At 36.5% G+C, this 11629-nt stretch overlaps 2 protein-coding genes across 3 annotated transcripts; both read right to left on the bottom strand.

Annotated features, from left to right (window-relative positions):
• Positions 1-468: 468 nt before the first annotated feature.
• Positions 469-1156, bottom strand: LOC113763371 (arabinogalactan protein 41-like). Its single transcript, XM_027307145.1, has 2 exons — positions 827-1156; positions 469-725 (listed from the first exon to the last, which is right to left on the bottom strand). The coding sequence occupies exons 1-2, from the start codon at positions 963-965 to the stop codon at positions 622-624; spliced, it is 243 nt and encodes an 80-aa protein (XP_027162946.1). The 5' UTR covers positions 966-1156; the 3' UTR covers positions 469-621.
• A 4415-nt stretch (positions 1157-5571) lies between these two features.
• On the bottom strand, positions 5572-9439 carry LOC113761460 (CMP-sialic acid transporter 1). 2 transcript variants are annotated; one of them, XM_027304456.1, is made up of 8 exons: positions 9325-9439; positions 9046-9129; positions 8381-8595; positions 8192-8270; positions 7368-7537; positions 6569-6755; positions 6294-6371; positions 5572-5938 (listed from the first exon to the last, which is right to left on the bottom strand). In XM_027304456.1, the coding sequence occupies exons 1-8, from the start codon at positions 9373-9375 to the stop codon at positions 5795-5797; spliced, it is 1008 nt and encodes a 335-aa protein (XP_027160257.1). In that variant the 5' UTR covers positions 9376-9439; the 3' UTR covers positions 5572-5794. The 2 variants fall into 2 exon arrangements, with proteins under 2 accessions (XP_027160257.1, XP_027160258.1); XM_027304457.1 differs by having other exon boundaries at positions 8381-8463.
• Positions 9440-11629: the final 2190 nt, after the last annotated feature.

The following is an 11629-nucleotide window of genomic DNA, read 5'->3' as shown; positions in this document are numbered from 1 at the left end:
AGTATCTATTCTTGTAGACTTTTACAGCAAAAGACAAACAGGATGGGGACTGTTTATGGTTCCTACAGCTCGTGAGAAAAGTTCTGCAATGTTTTCATGTCTTTTTGCATCAAAATTTAGGTGGAGACCGGGGAGATAGGTGGTTGGTGATCATCCATAGAGCGGGAAACCATCTCCCAGGAATTCTTGCATGATCACTGCCTCTAGTCCAATAGGTGTCACATTAAAATTGATGAGATTGCTATCCTACCTCCTGAGGGTTCATTTTTTCATATTTATACAGAAATGCAATGCTCTGGTCCCAGAATAAAGCCCCCATCTTGACAAAGAACAACGGCAATTAATACAATAGTATGATATGTTTCGGTGTTTTGAGTATCTATAACCATAAAGGAAAATAACAACCTATACTTTGTGTAAAATTATATATTCGTAGAGAGTATGGAGAATGAAACATGAAAATGCGGAAACACATAAAATTATCATCGACAATTCAATTCAATTCAATTCAGCGGAGGAGTTTCTTTACAACAAGCCAACAAATGGTTTTGAATCTTCGCAATAACGAAAGAGAAAAATGAAAGGGAGAACGAAAAAGCAAACTGGAATCGATCAATGCGTTTATGAGTAAGAAGACGTTGTTGCATCCATGGTGTGGATTAGATAGGCAAGTGCTAAAGCCAGAGCCATCAGCAAATACCCAATCCCTTGGTCAATTGACGTCCCTAAAGCCAAAAAATGCCAAAGAAAAATGTAATGAGAAAAAAAGCCAAAGAAAAGGGAAGGATAAGGCGAAAAAAAAATGAAAAAGGAGATGTAGACATACCATCACTGGCAGGAGCAGGAGCAGGAGCAGGAGCTGGAGCTGGAGCTGGAGCTTGTGCTTGACAAGGAGGAAGAAGGCCGATGCTCATCACAATACCAATGAGAGTCACAACTCCCATGAAACCTCTAGACACAGTCATTGCAATACGTGAAAAAAATATATATGATGAATGTGGAGGGGAGGGGGTTTCTAATCTTTTGTGGGGTGTGGAATGTGGCTATGGAACTTTGGATTCTACAAAATGAAGTGGTTTTTTGGAGGAGTGATTGTTACGAGATATGTGAATAAAAAAAGACGTATATGAACTGAGGCTGCCCGAAAAGGCCCAGCGCCCATGTGCCGCCTCTCTTATCATGTTCTCCGGCCAGACTGGACCAAGGCCTTCTCTCCGCTTTCCACTTTGCACTTGTTTAATTCATGTCGTTTTACAATCTCGTAAATTATTTAATTCTTGTCATTTTACAAGCGTGGAAATTACAACAGCTAATGACAACCCATCCAAATGGGGATTTTCTAATATCTTTTAACTTCGCCCACCACATCTAATGATTCTATTTACGTCGTTACATGACATTTTGAAAATTGAAATGAAAAAAATTGAATTGAATAGTCTGTTACACGCGATCATTGACTCGTTTGAATTACTATCTTCTGAAGTTTTTTTTTTTATAGAATAATATACTCTAACGATTTAATATCTGTGAGATAAAGAAGTGATTCGAAAGTATATTTACGGAAAAGTTAATTTTTTTTCTTTTAAAAAATGACAGTCCAAAATCTATTGTAGCTTCCTGATCCCAAAAAAAAAAAAATAATTCACGACCTCTTCATTTATTATATTTAATAAAAGAAAAGAAGTCTCAGGCTCTCATTTATTATATTCACAACCTATGATCTAATTCTATTCCTCCAAAAGGATCCAGTGTGATCCTAGTTTTCAAAACCTTGACTGCAACAAGGGTTGGGCAGAGGAGCCAGCAGGTACAAATCTAAAATGTTTTTGGACTTGCTAATGGGCGATCATGTCCTGTTCATTAAACTTTTGTGCAGTTGCAGAAAGAGATATAATTCAAGTTAAACGAGTATACCTTTACTCTCTTTTGGGTATAAAGCCCGAGAACTTTTTTTTTTTTTTTAGGTAGGAGGTTTTAAATCACGACTTTTTACTTTACAATTCCTCCCACCTTATCACTCAATCCAACCCTTTTCCATAAAACCCGAGAACTTAATAAATAAAATTAAACGTGGTTACAAAATACAAATAAAACTGCCCCTCATAGTCATGTACTCATGTATGGTGTATGTCCCCATCAAATACAGAACACATTTATTACTCAATCAGCAGGGCAACTTCGTACCATAAATTACAATAGGGTCCCAAGTGCCGATGTTGGCCAAATGGTGTGTGCTCATTTTCGGCTTACGGCAGACCCGTTAAAGCAGTCCAGCTCAATTTCCAGAAGGGCTAAACATGTCCGCCAAGTGAGAAGGAAGCAGAACAATCAAAAATTACTCTCAAGGTTTAGGGGCAGCAAAGCTTCCCACTTTTTATAACATTACAAAACCAGAAGAGTAATACTAACACATGATTTCTTGGAAGTGCAAAGTCTTAACTTTCTTGATCGCAAAGATTATCCCAAATTCGCTAAGCAATCTGTTCTTCTTTTTTTTTTTTTTTGTTTCTCTCCAATTCCCGTTTAGGAACTTGACATTCGACCGAGCGTCTACTTAACATAAATAGAAACACAATAAGGAATTTTGTCAGTTTCATCTATTGGGCTAATTGGGGTTTTCTATAGTCATTTGAATATCTCTACTACTTTTCCTTCGGAGTGAGGAGGATGGATCTAATTGTTGGATGGAATCATGGCGCTGGAAATTTGGTTTGATTTCTTGATTATTTCCTGTGCAAATAAAAAGATAAGCAAGGAAAAGGGTAGAGTTCCCCCCCCATTCTCTTGTTTCCTTTTGTTCAATTATGCACATCAATTAGCCATTGATAGCTTATGCTCTTAAAAGCAAATAATTATGCACTCGGAAAAGGTACCTTCAATCTTTAGCCCTTCTATTCTAAACTCCTTCATTTTAGGTGGATATATAAGAGTAAATATTACGGTTTAAATTCAGGTAATCATTCCCCCGCCTGGTTCACTTACAAGTTCTGATCAATTTGGACATGGTATTGATTTCCATAATCGAGGACCTCGCCCCTTTCTCTTGTTTGGCGTGTTTCTAAACTTTGTTGGCTTTTCAAGAAGCCAAAATTTACAAATCCTTCTTCCAATTTGCCAAACCAAAAAATAACGAATACTGCTTAAAAGAAACTCGCAGCTTGCACATATCTCCCATTAGCCACTACTCATTTTCAAATCCTCTCATGCACATGGTCAAAATCCATTCTACTACAAACGGCCCAGAAATAAATAACTTTGAAGCAGTAACTATAAACAAGTCCAGCAATCTCAGTTGAGTTTGTAAGCAGTACATTGAACAGGGTTTCATATCAAAAGTGCAAAGTTCTATTTCTGCCGCCACATTTGACAACCACAATAGATAACAGATCACTATAGATGATAGTGCATAATATTTATAGGGGTAGATTTTGCAGATGAAGAAAGTTCAATCAATGAGCCCACAGGAAAGCTCCCATGGCAAACTTTCTTTTCTGGTTAACATCTCCAGTTGCCGGAAGCCCATATTCTGCAAGAAGGCAATTGAGCTTCCACTCAGGCATGGTCTCATACTCGGCCTTGGTGTACCTGGGATAGTGCAATGGCATTTGAAAGCCGCATCTCTCTATGGTACCATGCTGCCCTCCCACGGTTGATCCTGCACCGGCACCTCCGCCTATATTATTGTTTGGGCCGGTTGCCCTTGAAATTGAGTGCTCCATTTCTTGAAATCAACTACTCAGAAGAGAAGTTAATTTTTTTTTTTTTTTTAATGATTGGGTAGCTTTTTTTTAGTCTATGTAGCAAGTGTTAGACACGAGTGACCCTATTTATAGTTGACTTTAGGGGAGACGTTGATTGACAGAAAATGGACTGTTGTGGAATTAACTAGCCGGCATTGTTGAGATAATTTTCTCTTCCATGACAAGACAACAGCCAAGCCAACAGGTCCGTTCTACTTTCTTCCACGTACTATTTGCCAAACCCCAGACCTTTGTTCTGTTTCTCCTACCCTCAAAGCAGGAGGATGGACAAATCCACATGAGAAAGTTTCTTTTGGAGAGGTCAGGTAGGTGCGAAATGAAGGTCATATGATTCTTGATAACCCTTCAATTATCATCTCAAGTTTGCTGCAAAAAATGTTATACACTTTACATGGATGAAAAATTACATGACCGTAGCCCTCATGTGATTTTTTTTTTCAAGTTCATTACAACTATTTGTACAAATCGATGAGCCAGATACTCTTATATTTCACCATTGCCGTAGTAGATTATTTCTCACCTGAATATATTATACCACAATTCGGCAGACACCCTTCTGAGTTCCTATAAATAACTTGGGCCTTACAACTTCACTACGATAAGAGGAGGTAACCGAGATGCTAACAAAATTCCACTTGTGTCCTTCGCTAACAACAATAAAAGCTTCACTTCTTCTCTTTTATCTATTCATGCTGCATTGCCATTGATGTTTGTCTCTCTTGAATTCAAGAACATATAGAGTTTCTTACATGAACGGCAGAGCATTCCGCCATGCATTATTAATTCATACAGTTTGAAGGTTTATAGCTGAATATGGCAAGGATACAGTAGAAATGAGGGCCACATGCCATTCTTTTTTTTTTTTTTTTTTTTTTTGTCGACGGAGTGGGTGTCCGGGTCAAGTCCTTAAAGGCGGCCCGACTAATCCCACTTCGGCCCGGTCCAGCCACATGCCACTTCGACGGAGGGCCACATGCCATTCAATGCACCAACAAGTAGATGTTCCTTCGCATGCCATCATCCACATATTTGCTTAATGGGGCAGCAAACGCTTGACAATTAATAGATCTCAGCATTGAATGTAAACATAAATATGAACTTGCATTATTGCATCCAAAAATATCTGGTGGTTACAAAAGAATGAAAGATCCTGACAGAAATTGCAGGCCACAAATGGTAAAGCAATTGCTCAGGGACAGGAAGGACTGCAAACCACAGAATGATGTTTCTGACCATGCACAACCAAGTTGATATAACCCATATGTCTTCTTTATGTGATGTTCTTCCCATTGTACTAATTACTGAAAATTAATCAAAACAGCAGTTCAACTTACAGGAACACAAATGGCAATTTATTTCTTGTCCCCCACCTTGCCCTCTTGAGCTGTAGCTCAGGTATTTCATGAAGCAAATGTCGTATAATTTGCTAAACAAAACATACTATAACTTAGCTATGTTGAAACTATGAACCACATGCGAAGCAAACGATATGATTGTTAAAAGACATTCCATAGGGGCTGCAATTCCATTTTCTTTGGCCAGCTTTACTGTTACTTGTATGCCAGACTTACAGGGTGGAAGAATCAGGTGATTGCTTTGAGTTCAGAGGGAAGTAAACTAGACTTATATATCTCACAAGGAAATTTGGAGTCTTGTATCTCGGAGTATATTTTCCACTAATTAAAGAGACCGTTAGATTGTATTCTATTTGCTTTAACCATACCACAGAGAGAGAGAGAGAGAGAGGAAGAACGTCCCAGTTTCTCTTGCATGAATATGGTGGTCATTATCTGGTAATGATGAACTGTAATAAATTTGGAAAAGAAATTAAAACTTTTCTGCCAACAAAATTCCAAATTCCATACAACTAGAAATAGTTTTCTAACCTCATTTCTGATACTTTCCTGTGTTGGTCCTATACTTCACACAGTGTTAGCACATCTACAGCTTGGAACAAGTGAAAACAGCTTTCCAATGCATTTTACTAAAAGCTAAACATACCAAAAAAATGTTGCCTCGAAGCACATAATACATCAGGAATCTGTTCTTCGATCTACAGAGACTTCAACTAAGTTTTCAGGAGTTGCTTTTGCTGTCAAAGGCAAATCCACAAGCATGCTTGCAGGAGCAAAATACATGTGCAGTGACAGCATACAGATGATAATACCTAAAAACAGCTGCATAAAGACAAGAAGGAAAAATCAATATATCAAAAACTTGTAAGCCAGTATTAAGGCAAAAGGATAGAGGACGAAGAAAAAAAGAAAAATGGGGGGAAAAAAATATTCTGTCATCCTTCAGAAGCATCAAAGATCATCACAAGCAATTGAAAATCTTGTGAAGACATAGGTCAAGAGGGAAGCAGGAACAGTACAGAAAGCAACTGGATAGAAGATCTACTTTTACAGCATAAACTGTGGGCAGTGGAAATTTAAAAATAAATCTATGTCAAACTTTAACTTCAAAACAGTAGAATAGATGTCTTGTGACAGTAAAAGAAATGACAGAGCTATACTAAGCCAAAAACCATACCTGTAGCGTTGGCTTAAAAGTGAAGAGAAAGATAGATAGTACCATTGTTAGTAGCATTGCCATTGAAGTGGAGTATACCTTCAAGGAAAAGGGAAAAGACAAAAAAAAAAAAATCTCAATTTGTTGATTTTATTTTATATGGGAAACAAAGATGTCACCAGAACAAGAAAATAATTATCAGGTATCTACATCAAACTTATACAAAATATTGGCCCTGCTAGAATAAAGTCTCTCAAATAAGTAGAAAAATGTAGCAGAAAGAAAAACATATAAACCTTTACAATATTGTCCGCATACTTCATCAACCATGATACTAAAAGCCCAGTGGACCCCAAATTTAACACCACCAACCATGTTGTGATACTATATCCATTCAAAAGCCGTTGCCACCATGGTCCTTTCTCAAAGCCACCTCTAAAATCGTCCAAAACAAGACGTGCCATGTTGAATATCGCGCCAAACCTTGAAAAAAGAATGCTCTGAATCAATTAATTAGCGTAAAAAGAAAAATCTTTTACAAGCATCTAGTCTCAATGCAAATGTGATGCAGTGCTATTGACAGGTCAATTGTCATCAAACTGAATTGCATAATCAAAAACTGGTCACTCTCTTGTAATATCAGAAGTTTACACATGCTCTTTCTTCTCACAGACAAGATATTTATGTTGTGCAAAGAAATTCAGTGAGTAAACTCCTTGAAAGAATGTAAACTTAGTTTCAGCCTCAAGCAGAGCTTGAAGTTTTTTTTTTTTGGTAAGTTAGAAGAGCTTGAAGTATGTGTGGCAGTAGTCATAAACTTTTTCAAATCTTTTAAAGCCCAAACACTTTTCCAGTGATTTGATTTCATAGTGTACAATTGACCTTTTCTATGAATGTCTCCAATTATTGATGCATATTCAATATGGTATACAAATATTATTTGTCATGTTGCATCTTCCTTTATGAGGAAATGGAGTTAACATACAGAGAAGAGTAACATAACACCTTTGCCAAAGGTCATAAAAAGCTTAACAAATGTTACTGCAACAAGTGCTTAGTTTGCATAAGCATTTGTCTGATTGAAGGGAAACTCACGTATATAACTGGACGTTTTGCCAGTATAAGCTGTCATTGTTCTTCTTCATCAAGAATTCTGTGTAAACACCAGCCAAAGCTGAAAGACAAGCAGATAATATGCCCAACATGTAACCCTGAATTGGAAAGGAAAAGAGCGAGTCACAGGAAGCCTCTCCGCATCCTTTCACCTATATCAACATAAGAAGAGATAATATTAGCTTGTAAGATTAGGCCTTATCTGCAAAAGGATATAATTTCCCTCTGTTCATTTGGATATCAAAACATTTAGAAATCTGTTTAGAGGAACTGGCATAAAAAGTTTAACAGAGGAAAAAGAAAACTCAGCCAAAATCATTTTTCAAATAAATTAGATTAACCCATTTTAACATTTAAATATATTGGAGATCATGTAGATTTTATCACCTAACTAAGTTATATCAAACAACAAATATAGAGAACAAGCTATATCAACAGATCAACTCTTTGGGGGTCCCAATGTACCGCTGATCTGCAGTCGATCAAAATCGTCTAACTGTACAATCAGAATCCTATAAATGCACCATTTTCCTAGACATAATATCTAAATCTGTATACATTAGTGTATTGATTGAAGTGCAGAAGTATAACTTCTCAAAAAAGAAAAAACTACCGTTAGAAGTTGTCAATCACAAAAACAACATTGCATAACAGAAAGTAAAGTTTTGAAGCTGGAAAACCTACACTGACAGGGAAGCCTGAGATGACTAAAATTGGTCAAATACCAGAAGAAACAAGTCATTTCGTGATAGCGTCATGATGAAAATAGTTGAATATAAAAAAAGCTAAAAGCACACAAGTAGCACCTGGCTTGTGGTTGTTCCAACAGCCAATAACACAATTGCCATCCACTGCAAATTAGACAGCTTCTTCTTCAAAAACAGCCTAGAACATGACAAAGAAATATCTCCTAATTTGTACAAATCATGATCAACTGTAGAAAGTAATAAACAACACCTCAATGAGTGGAAGGAATAAATGTGGTGCTATTTCACCTGAACAAAATTCCCGTTGTAACAATCTTTAAGTTGCCCATAATTTGATACGTGGACGTGTCAACATAAGTCAATGTTGCAAACTGTACATTGTTATGGATTAGGTAGATGATTGACGGAATTGGATACAAACGAACACTTCTCCATTCTGTAGTCATTTTTGGAGGAGGCACTCCTTGGCACTCTCTCCATAGAAGAAAACTAGACACGAGAAGCTGCATTAAATAGACGCATATAAATAGTGAAACCCTCATCCAATTGACCCCGAATTTAAAGATACAATGATTTTTTTTTTTTTGCGCTGAAGAAAATCAATTTCTAAATCGACGAGGATCCCATTGGCAAAGGTGGCTCAGTATAAGACATATTCAGACAATAGAATGCCATAAAACCTAAATTCACAAATTAGAAACTCGCATGGACCAAAAGGGGCAAAGTAGTTCCTTCCTTTTCATACAAGGATGGTGCAAGCTAAAACTTTGGCACTTCCATTTCTTTTGGAAAAATAGCTCTTCTTTAATCCCGAATCCTTTTCTATCAAACACGGGCATTTTTTTTCTTCGACCAACCCATTTAATTTCCCGTTCGAAAGATTTCAGATGCTACTATTAACGTATCAATGTTAAGATACAGATCTTTGGACAATATTAGTAGAAGGAATATACCTTGAAAACTTCAGCAAGAAAAGGGACAGTTGCATAGTCATATTTGTATTTCCCATTACTCTGAGACAATGTTGTTAAAATCCCCTGCCATAGGTATAATATTCAGATAAAAGTACGAAAACCCCGCAAATATATTACTCTAATTCTTCAAGAATTGCCCGCACTGGCAGCTAAAAAAAAAAAAAAAAAAAGAGCTCGAGAAAAAGCATATAACTTCAAAGGAGAGCGAAGTGGTATGATTAACTAAAGAGGTAAAAAGCAAGCAGAGAGATGGGTTACCTGAGAGCTGGTGAGAACGGTGAGGAGAGAAGCGACGACGTACCACTTCATTTTAGTCCTTCGCCGTCAGTTTGGCAGAGACGATCTGCAAAACTGAGCTCTTTACTCGGCTAACGATCGATCTTGGAAATGTTTTATGATTTTTCCCTTTCATTTTATGGTATTTTCAGAAGTACCCCCTCCCTGTTTCTTTACGCGGGAGAAAAGTTTATGATTGCGCCCTTTCATTTATTGCGATTTCCAGAAGTATCCCAATTCTTTTTTCACCTCCGGATTCACCCCATTACAATTTGAGTCTATCAACAGGTGCCTAATCTTATTAAGATGTACTTTAGGTTTTAGATTTTTTAAACGAAAGATTAACTAGATATAAGCAAGTGAGGGTAATAATTATTAGTGTGTATATATACATGATAAATTGGATGAAATTTAGACGTTCCATATTTAAGTATTTTAGGTATCCGTTAGAAAAATTCAACACTATTACACTTGATGCTTGTGCTTTGATTTTTTTTTTTTTACCCTCCCATCCCTTCCACACCATCTCTAGTGACACGATTATATGATTATACTTGACACTAGTATTTTGACTTGTTTTAATCCTCCCAACTCTTTCGTACACTTAACTGTTAGACACGGAATTCAAACCTTGAACCTATCAAGGAGAGGACATTAAGAACCTCCTTGACCACTAAGGCTAACCGCAATAGTTAACACTTGTGCTTTGATTATATAAACAAAATGAGTAATCTTTAAAATAGAGGCACTAAACAAATGGTAATGATAGGAGACAAATACTAATAATTAAGAATAGCAAATACATCTAGTAGCATTAAGAAGAAGAAAAACTATTAATCTAGAAAAGATTAAAACAAGCTGATGTATGAGATTGCAAAAAATCCCAAGCTGATAAATTTCATTTGTGATGTAGAGTTCATTTATCGCTATGTATTTATTGAAGTTGTTAAAATAAAAGTAATTTCTTAAAGAAATATGAGTAAAAGTTAAAATTACATGTTTGCCTTATAAACTAAAGGCATCTAGAAATGTGCTCTATAAGAAATAAAATTTTGGTTAAAAATGCACCATAATACCCTGTGATTGAGTAATAGCTTGTCTCCTGTGGTGTTATGCACCAAATTGCTAAAGCGCAAGGGGTTATGGTGTATTTTTTTACCGTAATCCCCCTATGGCCGTGGTTCAGTGATACCTTTTTTTGCTTCTCAATTTTATCGTTAAATTTTGAAATTGATTGGCATTTTTTATTGTTCGGGAAGGATAAACTAAAAGTCTAAAACTGTAAACTTTTCAGTTTGGCTTTTAAACTTTTCCTTACTTATGTTTCAACGGACTTGATGGTATTTTAGGTAGAGAAGGTGAAAAAGTACTAAACCCATTTGTGAAAGAACCACACATTAAATTTAGTGGCGTAACCTTTAAAACACGAGGAGTCTTGTCGTCCATCTTGTACCATTTTTTTTAAAATGGCCAATTTCGTCTCTAAATTTTTTTACCGTGTCAATTTAGTCCATATATAATTTTTTAGCGGTTCCAATCGAGGAACACTGCGGCGGTGCCACCATATAAATTCAATCAAGTCACTAATTGAACAACTAAACAGGGGTATTTCGGGTAGTTCACTGTTAGAATAGTAACAAAAGAAGTAAAATCTTTGAAGGACCCAATTGTAAACCAACAGTTGGGTGCTGAGATTTATGTCGGCAAGATTCCAATCGAGTTTTGAGAATATTGGGGTTTTATTGAAGAAGCTCCACTGGATTTCAGTTTCCTCTGCTGTTCTGTTACTGACCATCACCGCTCAGAAATCCCTTTCCTCTACAAACCAGCAGAGCTCTTCTCTTCTTTACAATTGGGTCCTTCGAGGATTTTACTTCTTTTGTTACTATCCTAACAGTGAACTACTCGAAATACCCTGCTTAGTTGTTCAATTAGTGACTTGATTGAATTTATATAGTGGCGCCGCCACAGCGTTTCTCAATTGGAACCGCTAAATAAGTTTAGGAATCAAATTGGCCAAAAAAATTATACATGGCCTAAATTGACACGGTAAAAAAGTTTAGGAACGAAAATGGCTATTTTCCCTTTTTTTTTTAACCCAAAGCACAAAGGAATACTAAGGAGGTTCGGAAAGCACAATGGAGTTTTGTGTTACTAAATCATAGGAGAATACAGTGCATTTTATTCAAAATCTTTCGGTAACAAATTTCTCTCTATAAATCCTAAAAGCACGACGCATAATGGAAGAGAGAAAATCAGCTTATTTAAGCAAAAAAAGTTAAGTGTC

This window comes from Coffea eugenioides, chromosome 2 (genome assembly GCF_003713205.1).
Source record: "Coffea eugenioides isolate CCC68of chromosome 2, Ceug_1.0, whole genome shotgun sequence".
Classification (NCBI taxonomy): domain Eukaryota; kingdom Viridiplantae; phylum Streptophyta; class Magnoliopsida; order Gentianales; family Rubiaceae; genus Coffea; species Coffea eugenioides.
This window is presented reverse-complemented; position numbering and strand designations above follow the sequence as displayed.

Excerpts from the sequence above, each read along its gene's own strand:
- LOC113763371 (XM_027307145.1), bottom strand. The coding sequence starts at position 965 with ATGACTGTGTCTAGAGGTTTCATGGGAGTTGTGACTCTCATTGGTATT. Across the intron at positions 726-826 it reads TCCTGCTCCTGCCAGTGATG|GGACGTCAATTGACCAAGGG; the intron begins GTATGTCTACAT and ends TTTTGGCTTTAG.
- LOC113761460 (XM_027304456.1), bottom strand. The coding sequence starts at position 9,375 with ATGAAGTGGTACGTCGTCGCTTCTCTCCTCACCGTTCTCACCAGCTCT. Across the intron at positions 6,756-7,367 it reads CAAAACGTCCAGTTATATAC|GTTTGGCGCGATATTCAACA; the intron begins GTGAGTTTCCCT and ends TCTTTTTTCAAG. Across the intron at positions 6,372-6,568 it reads ATGCGGACAATATTGTAAAG|GTATACTCCACTTCAATGGC; the intron begins GTTTATATGTTT and ends TTTTCCTTGAAG.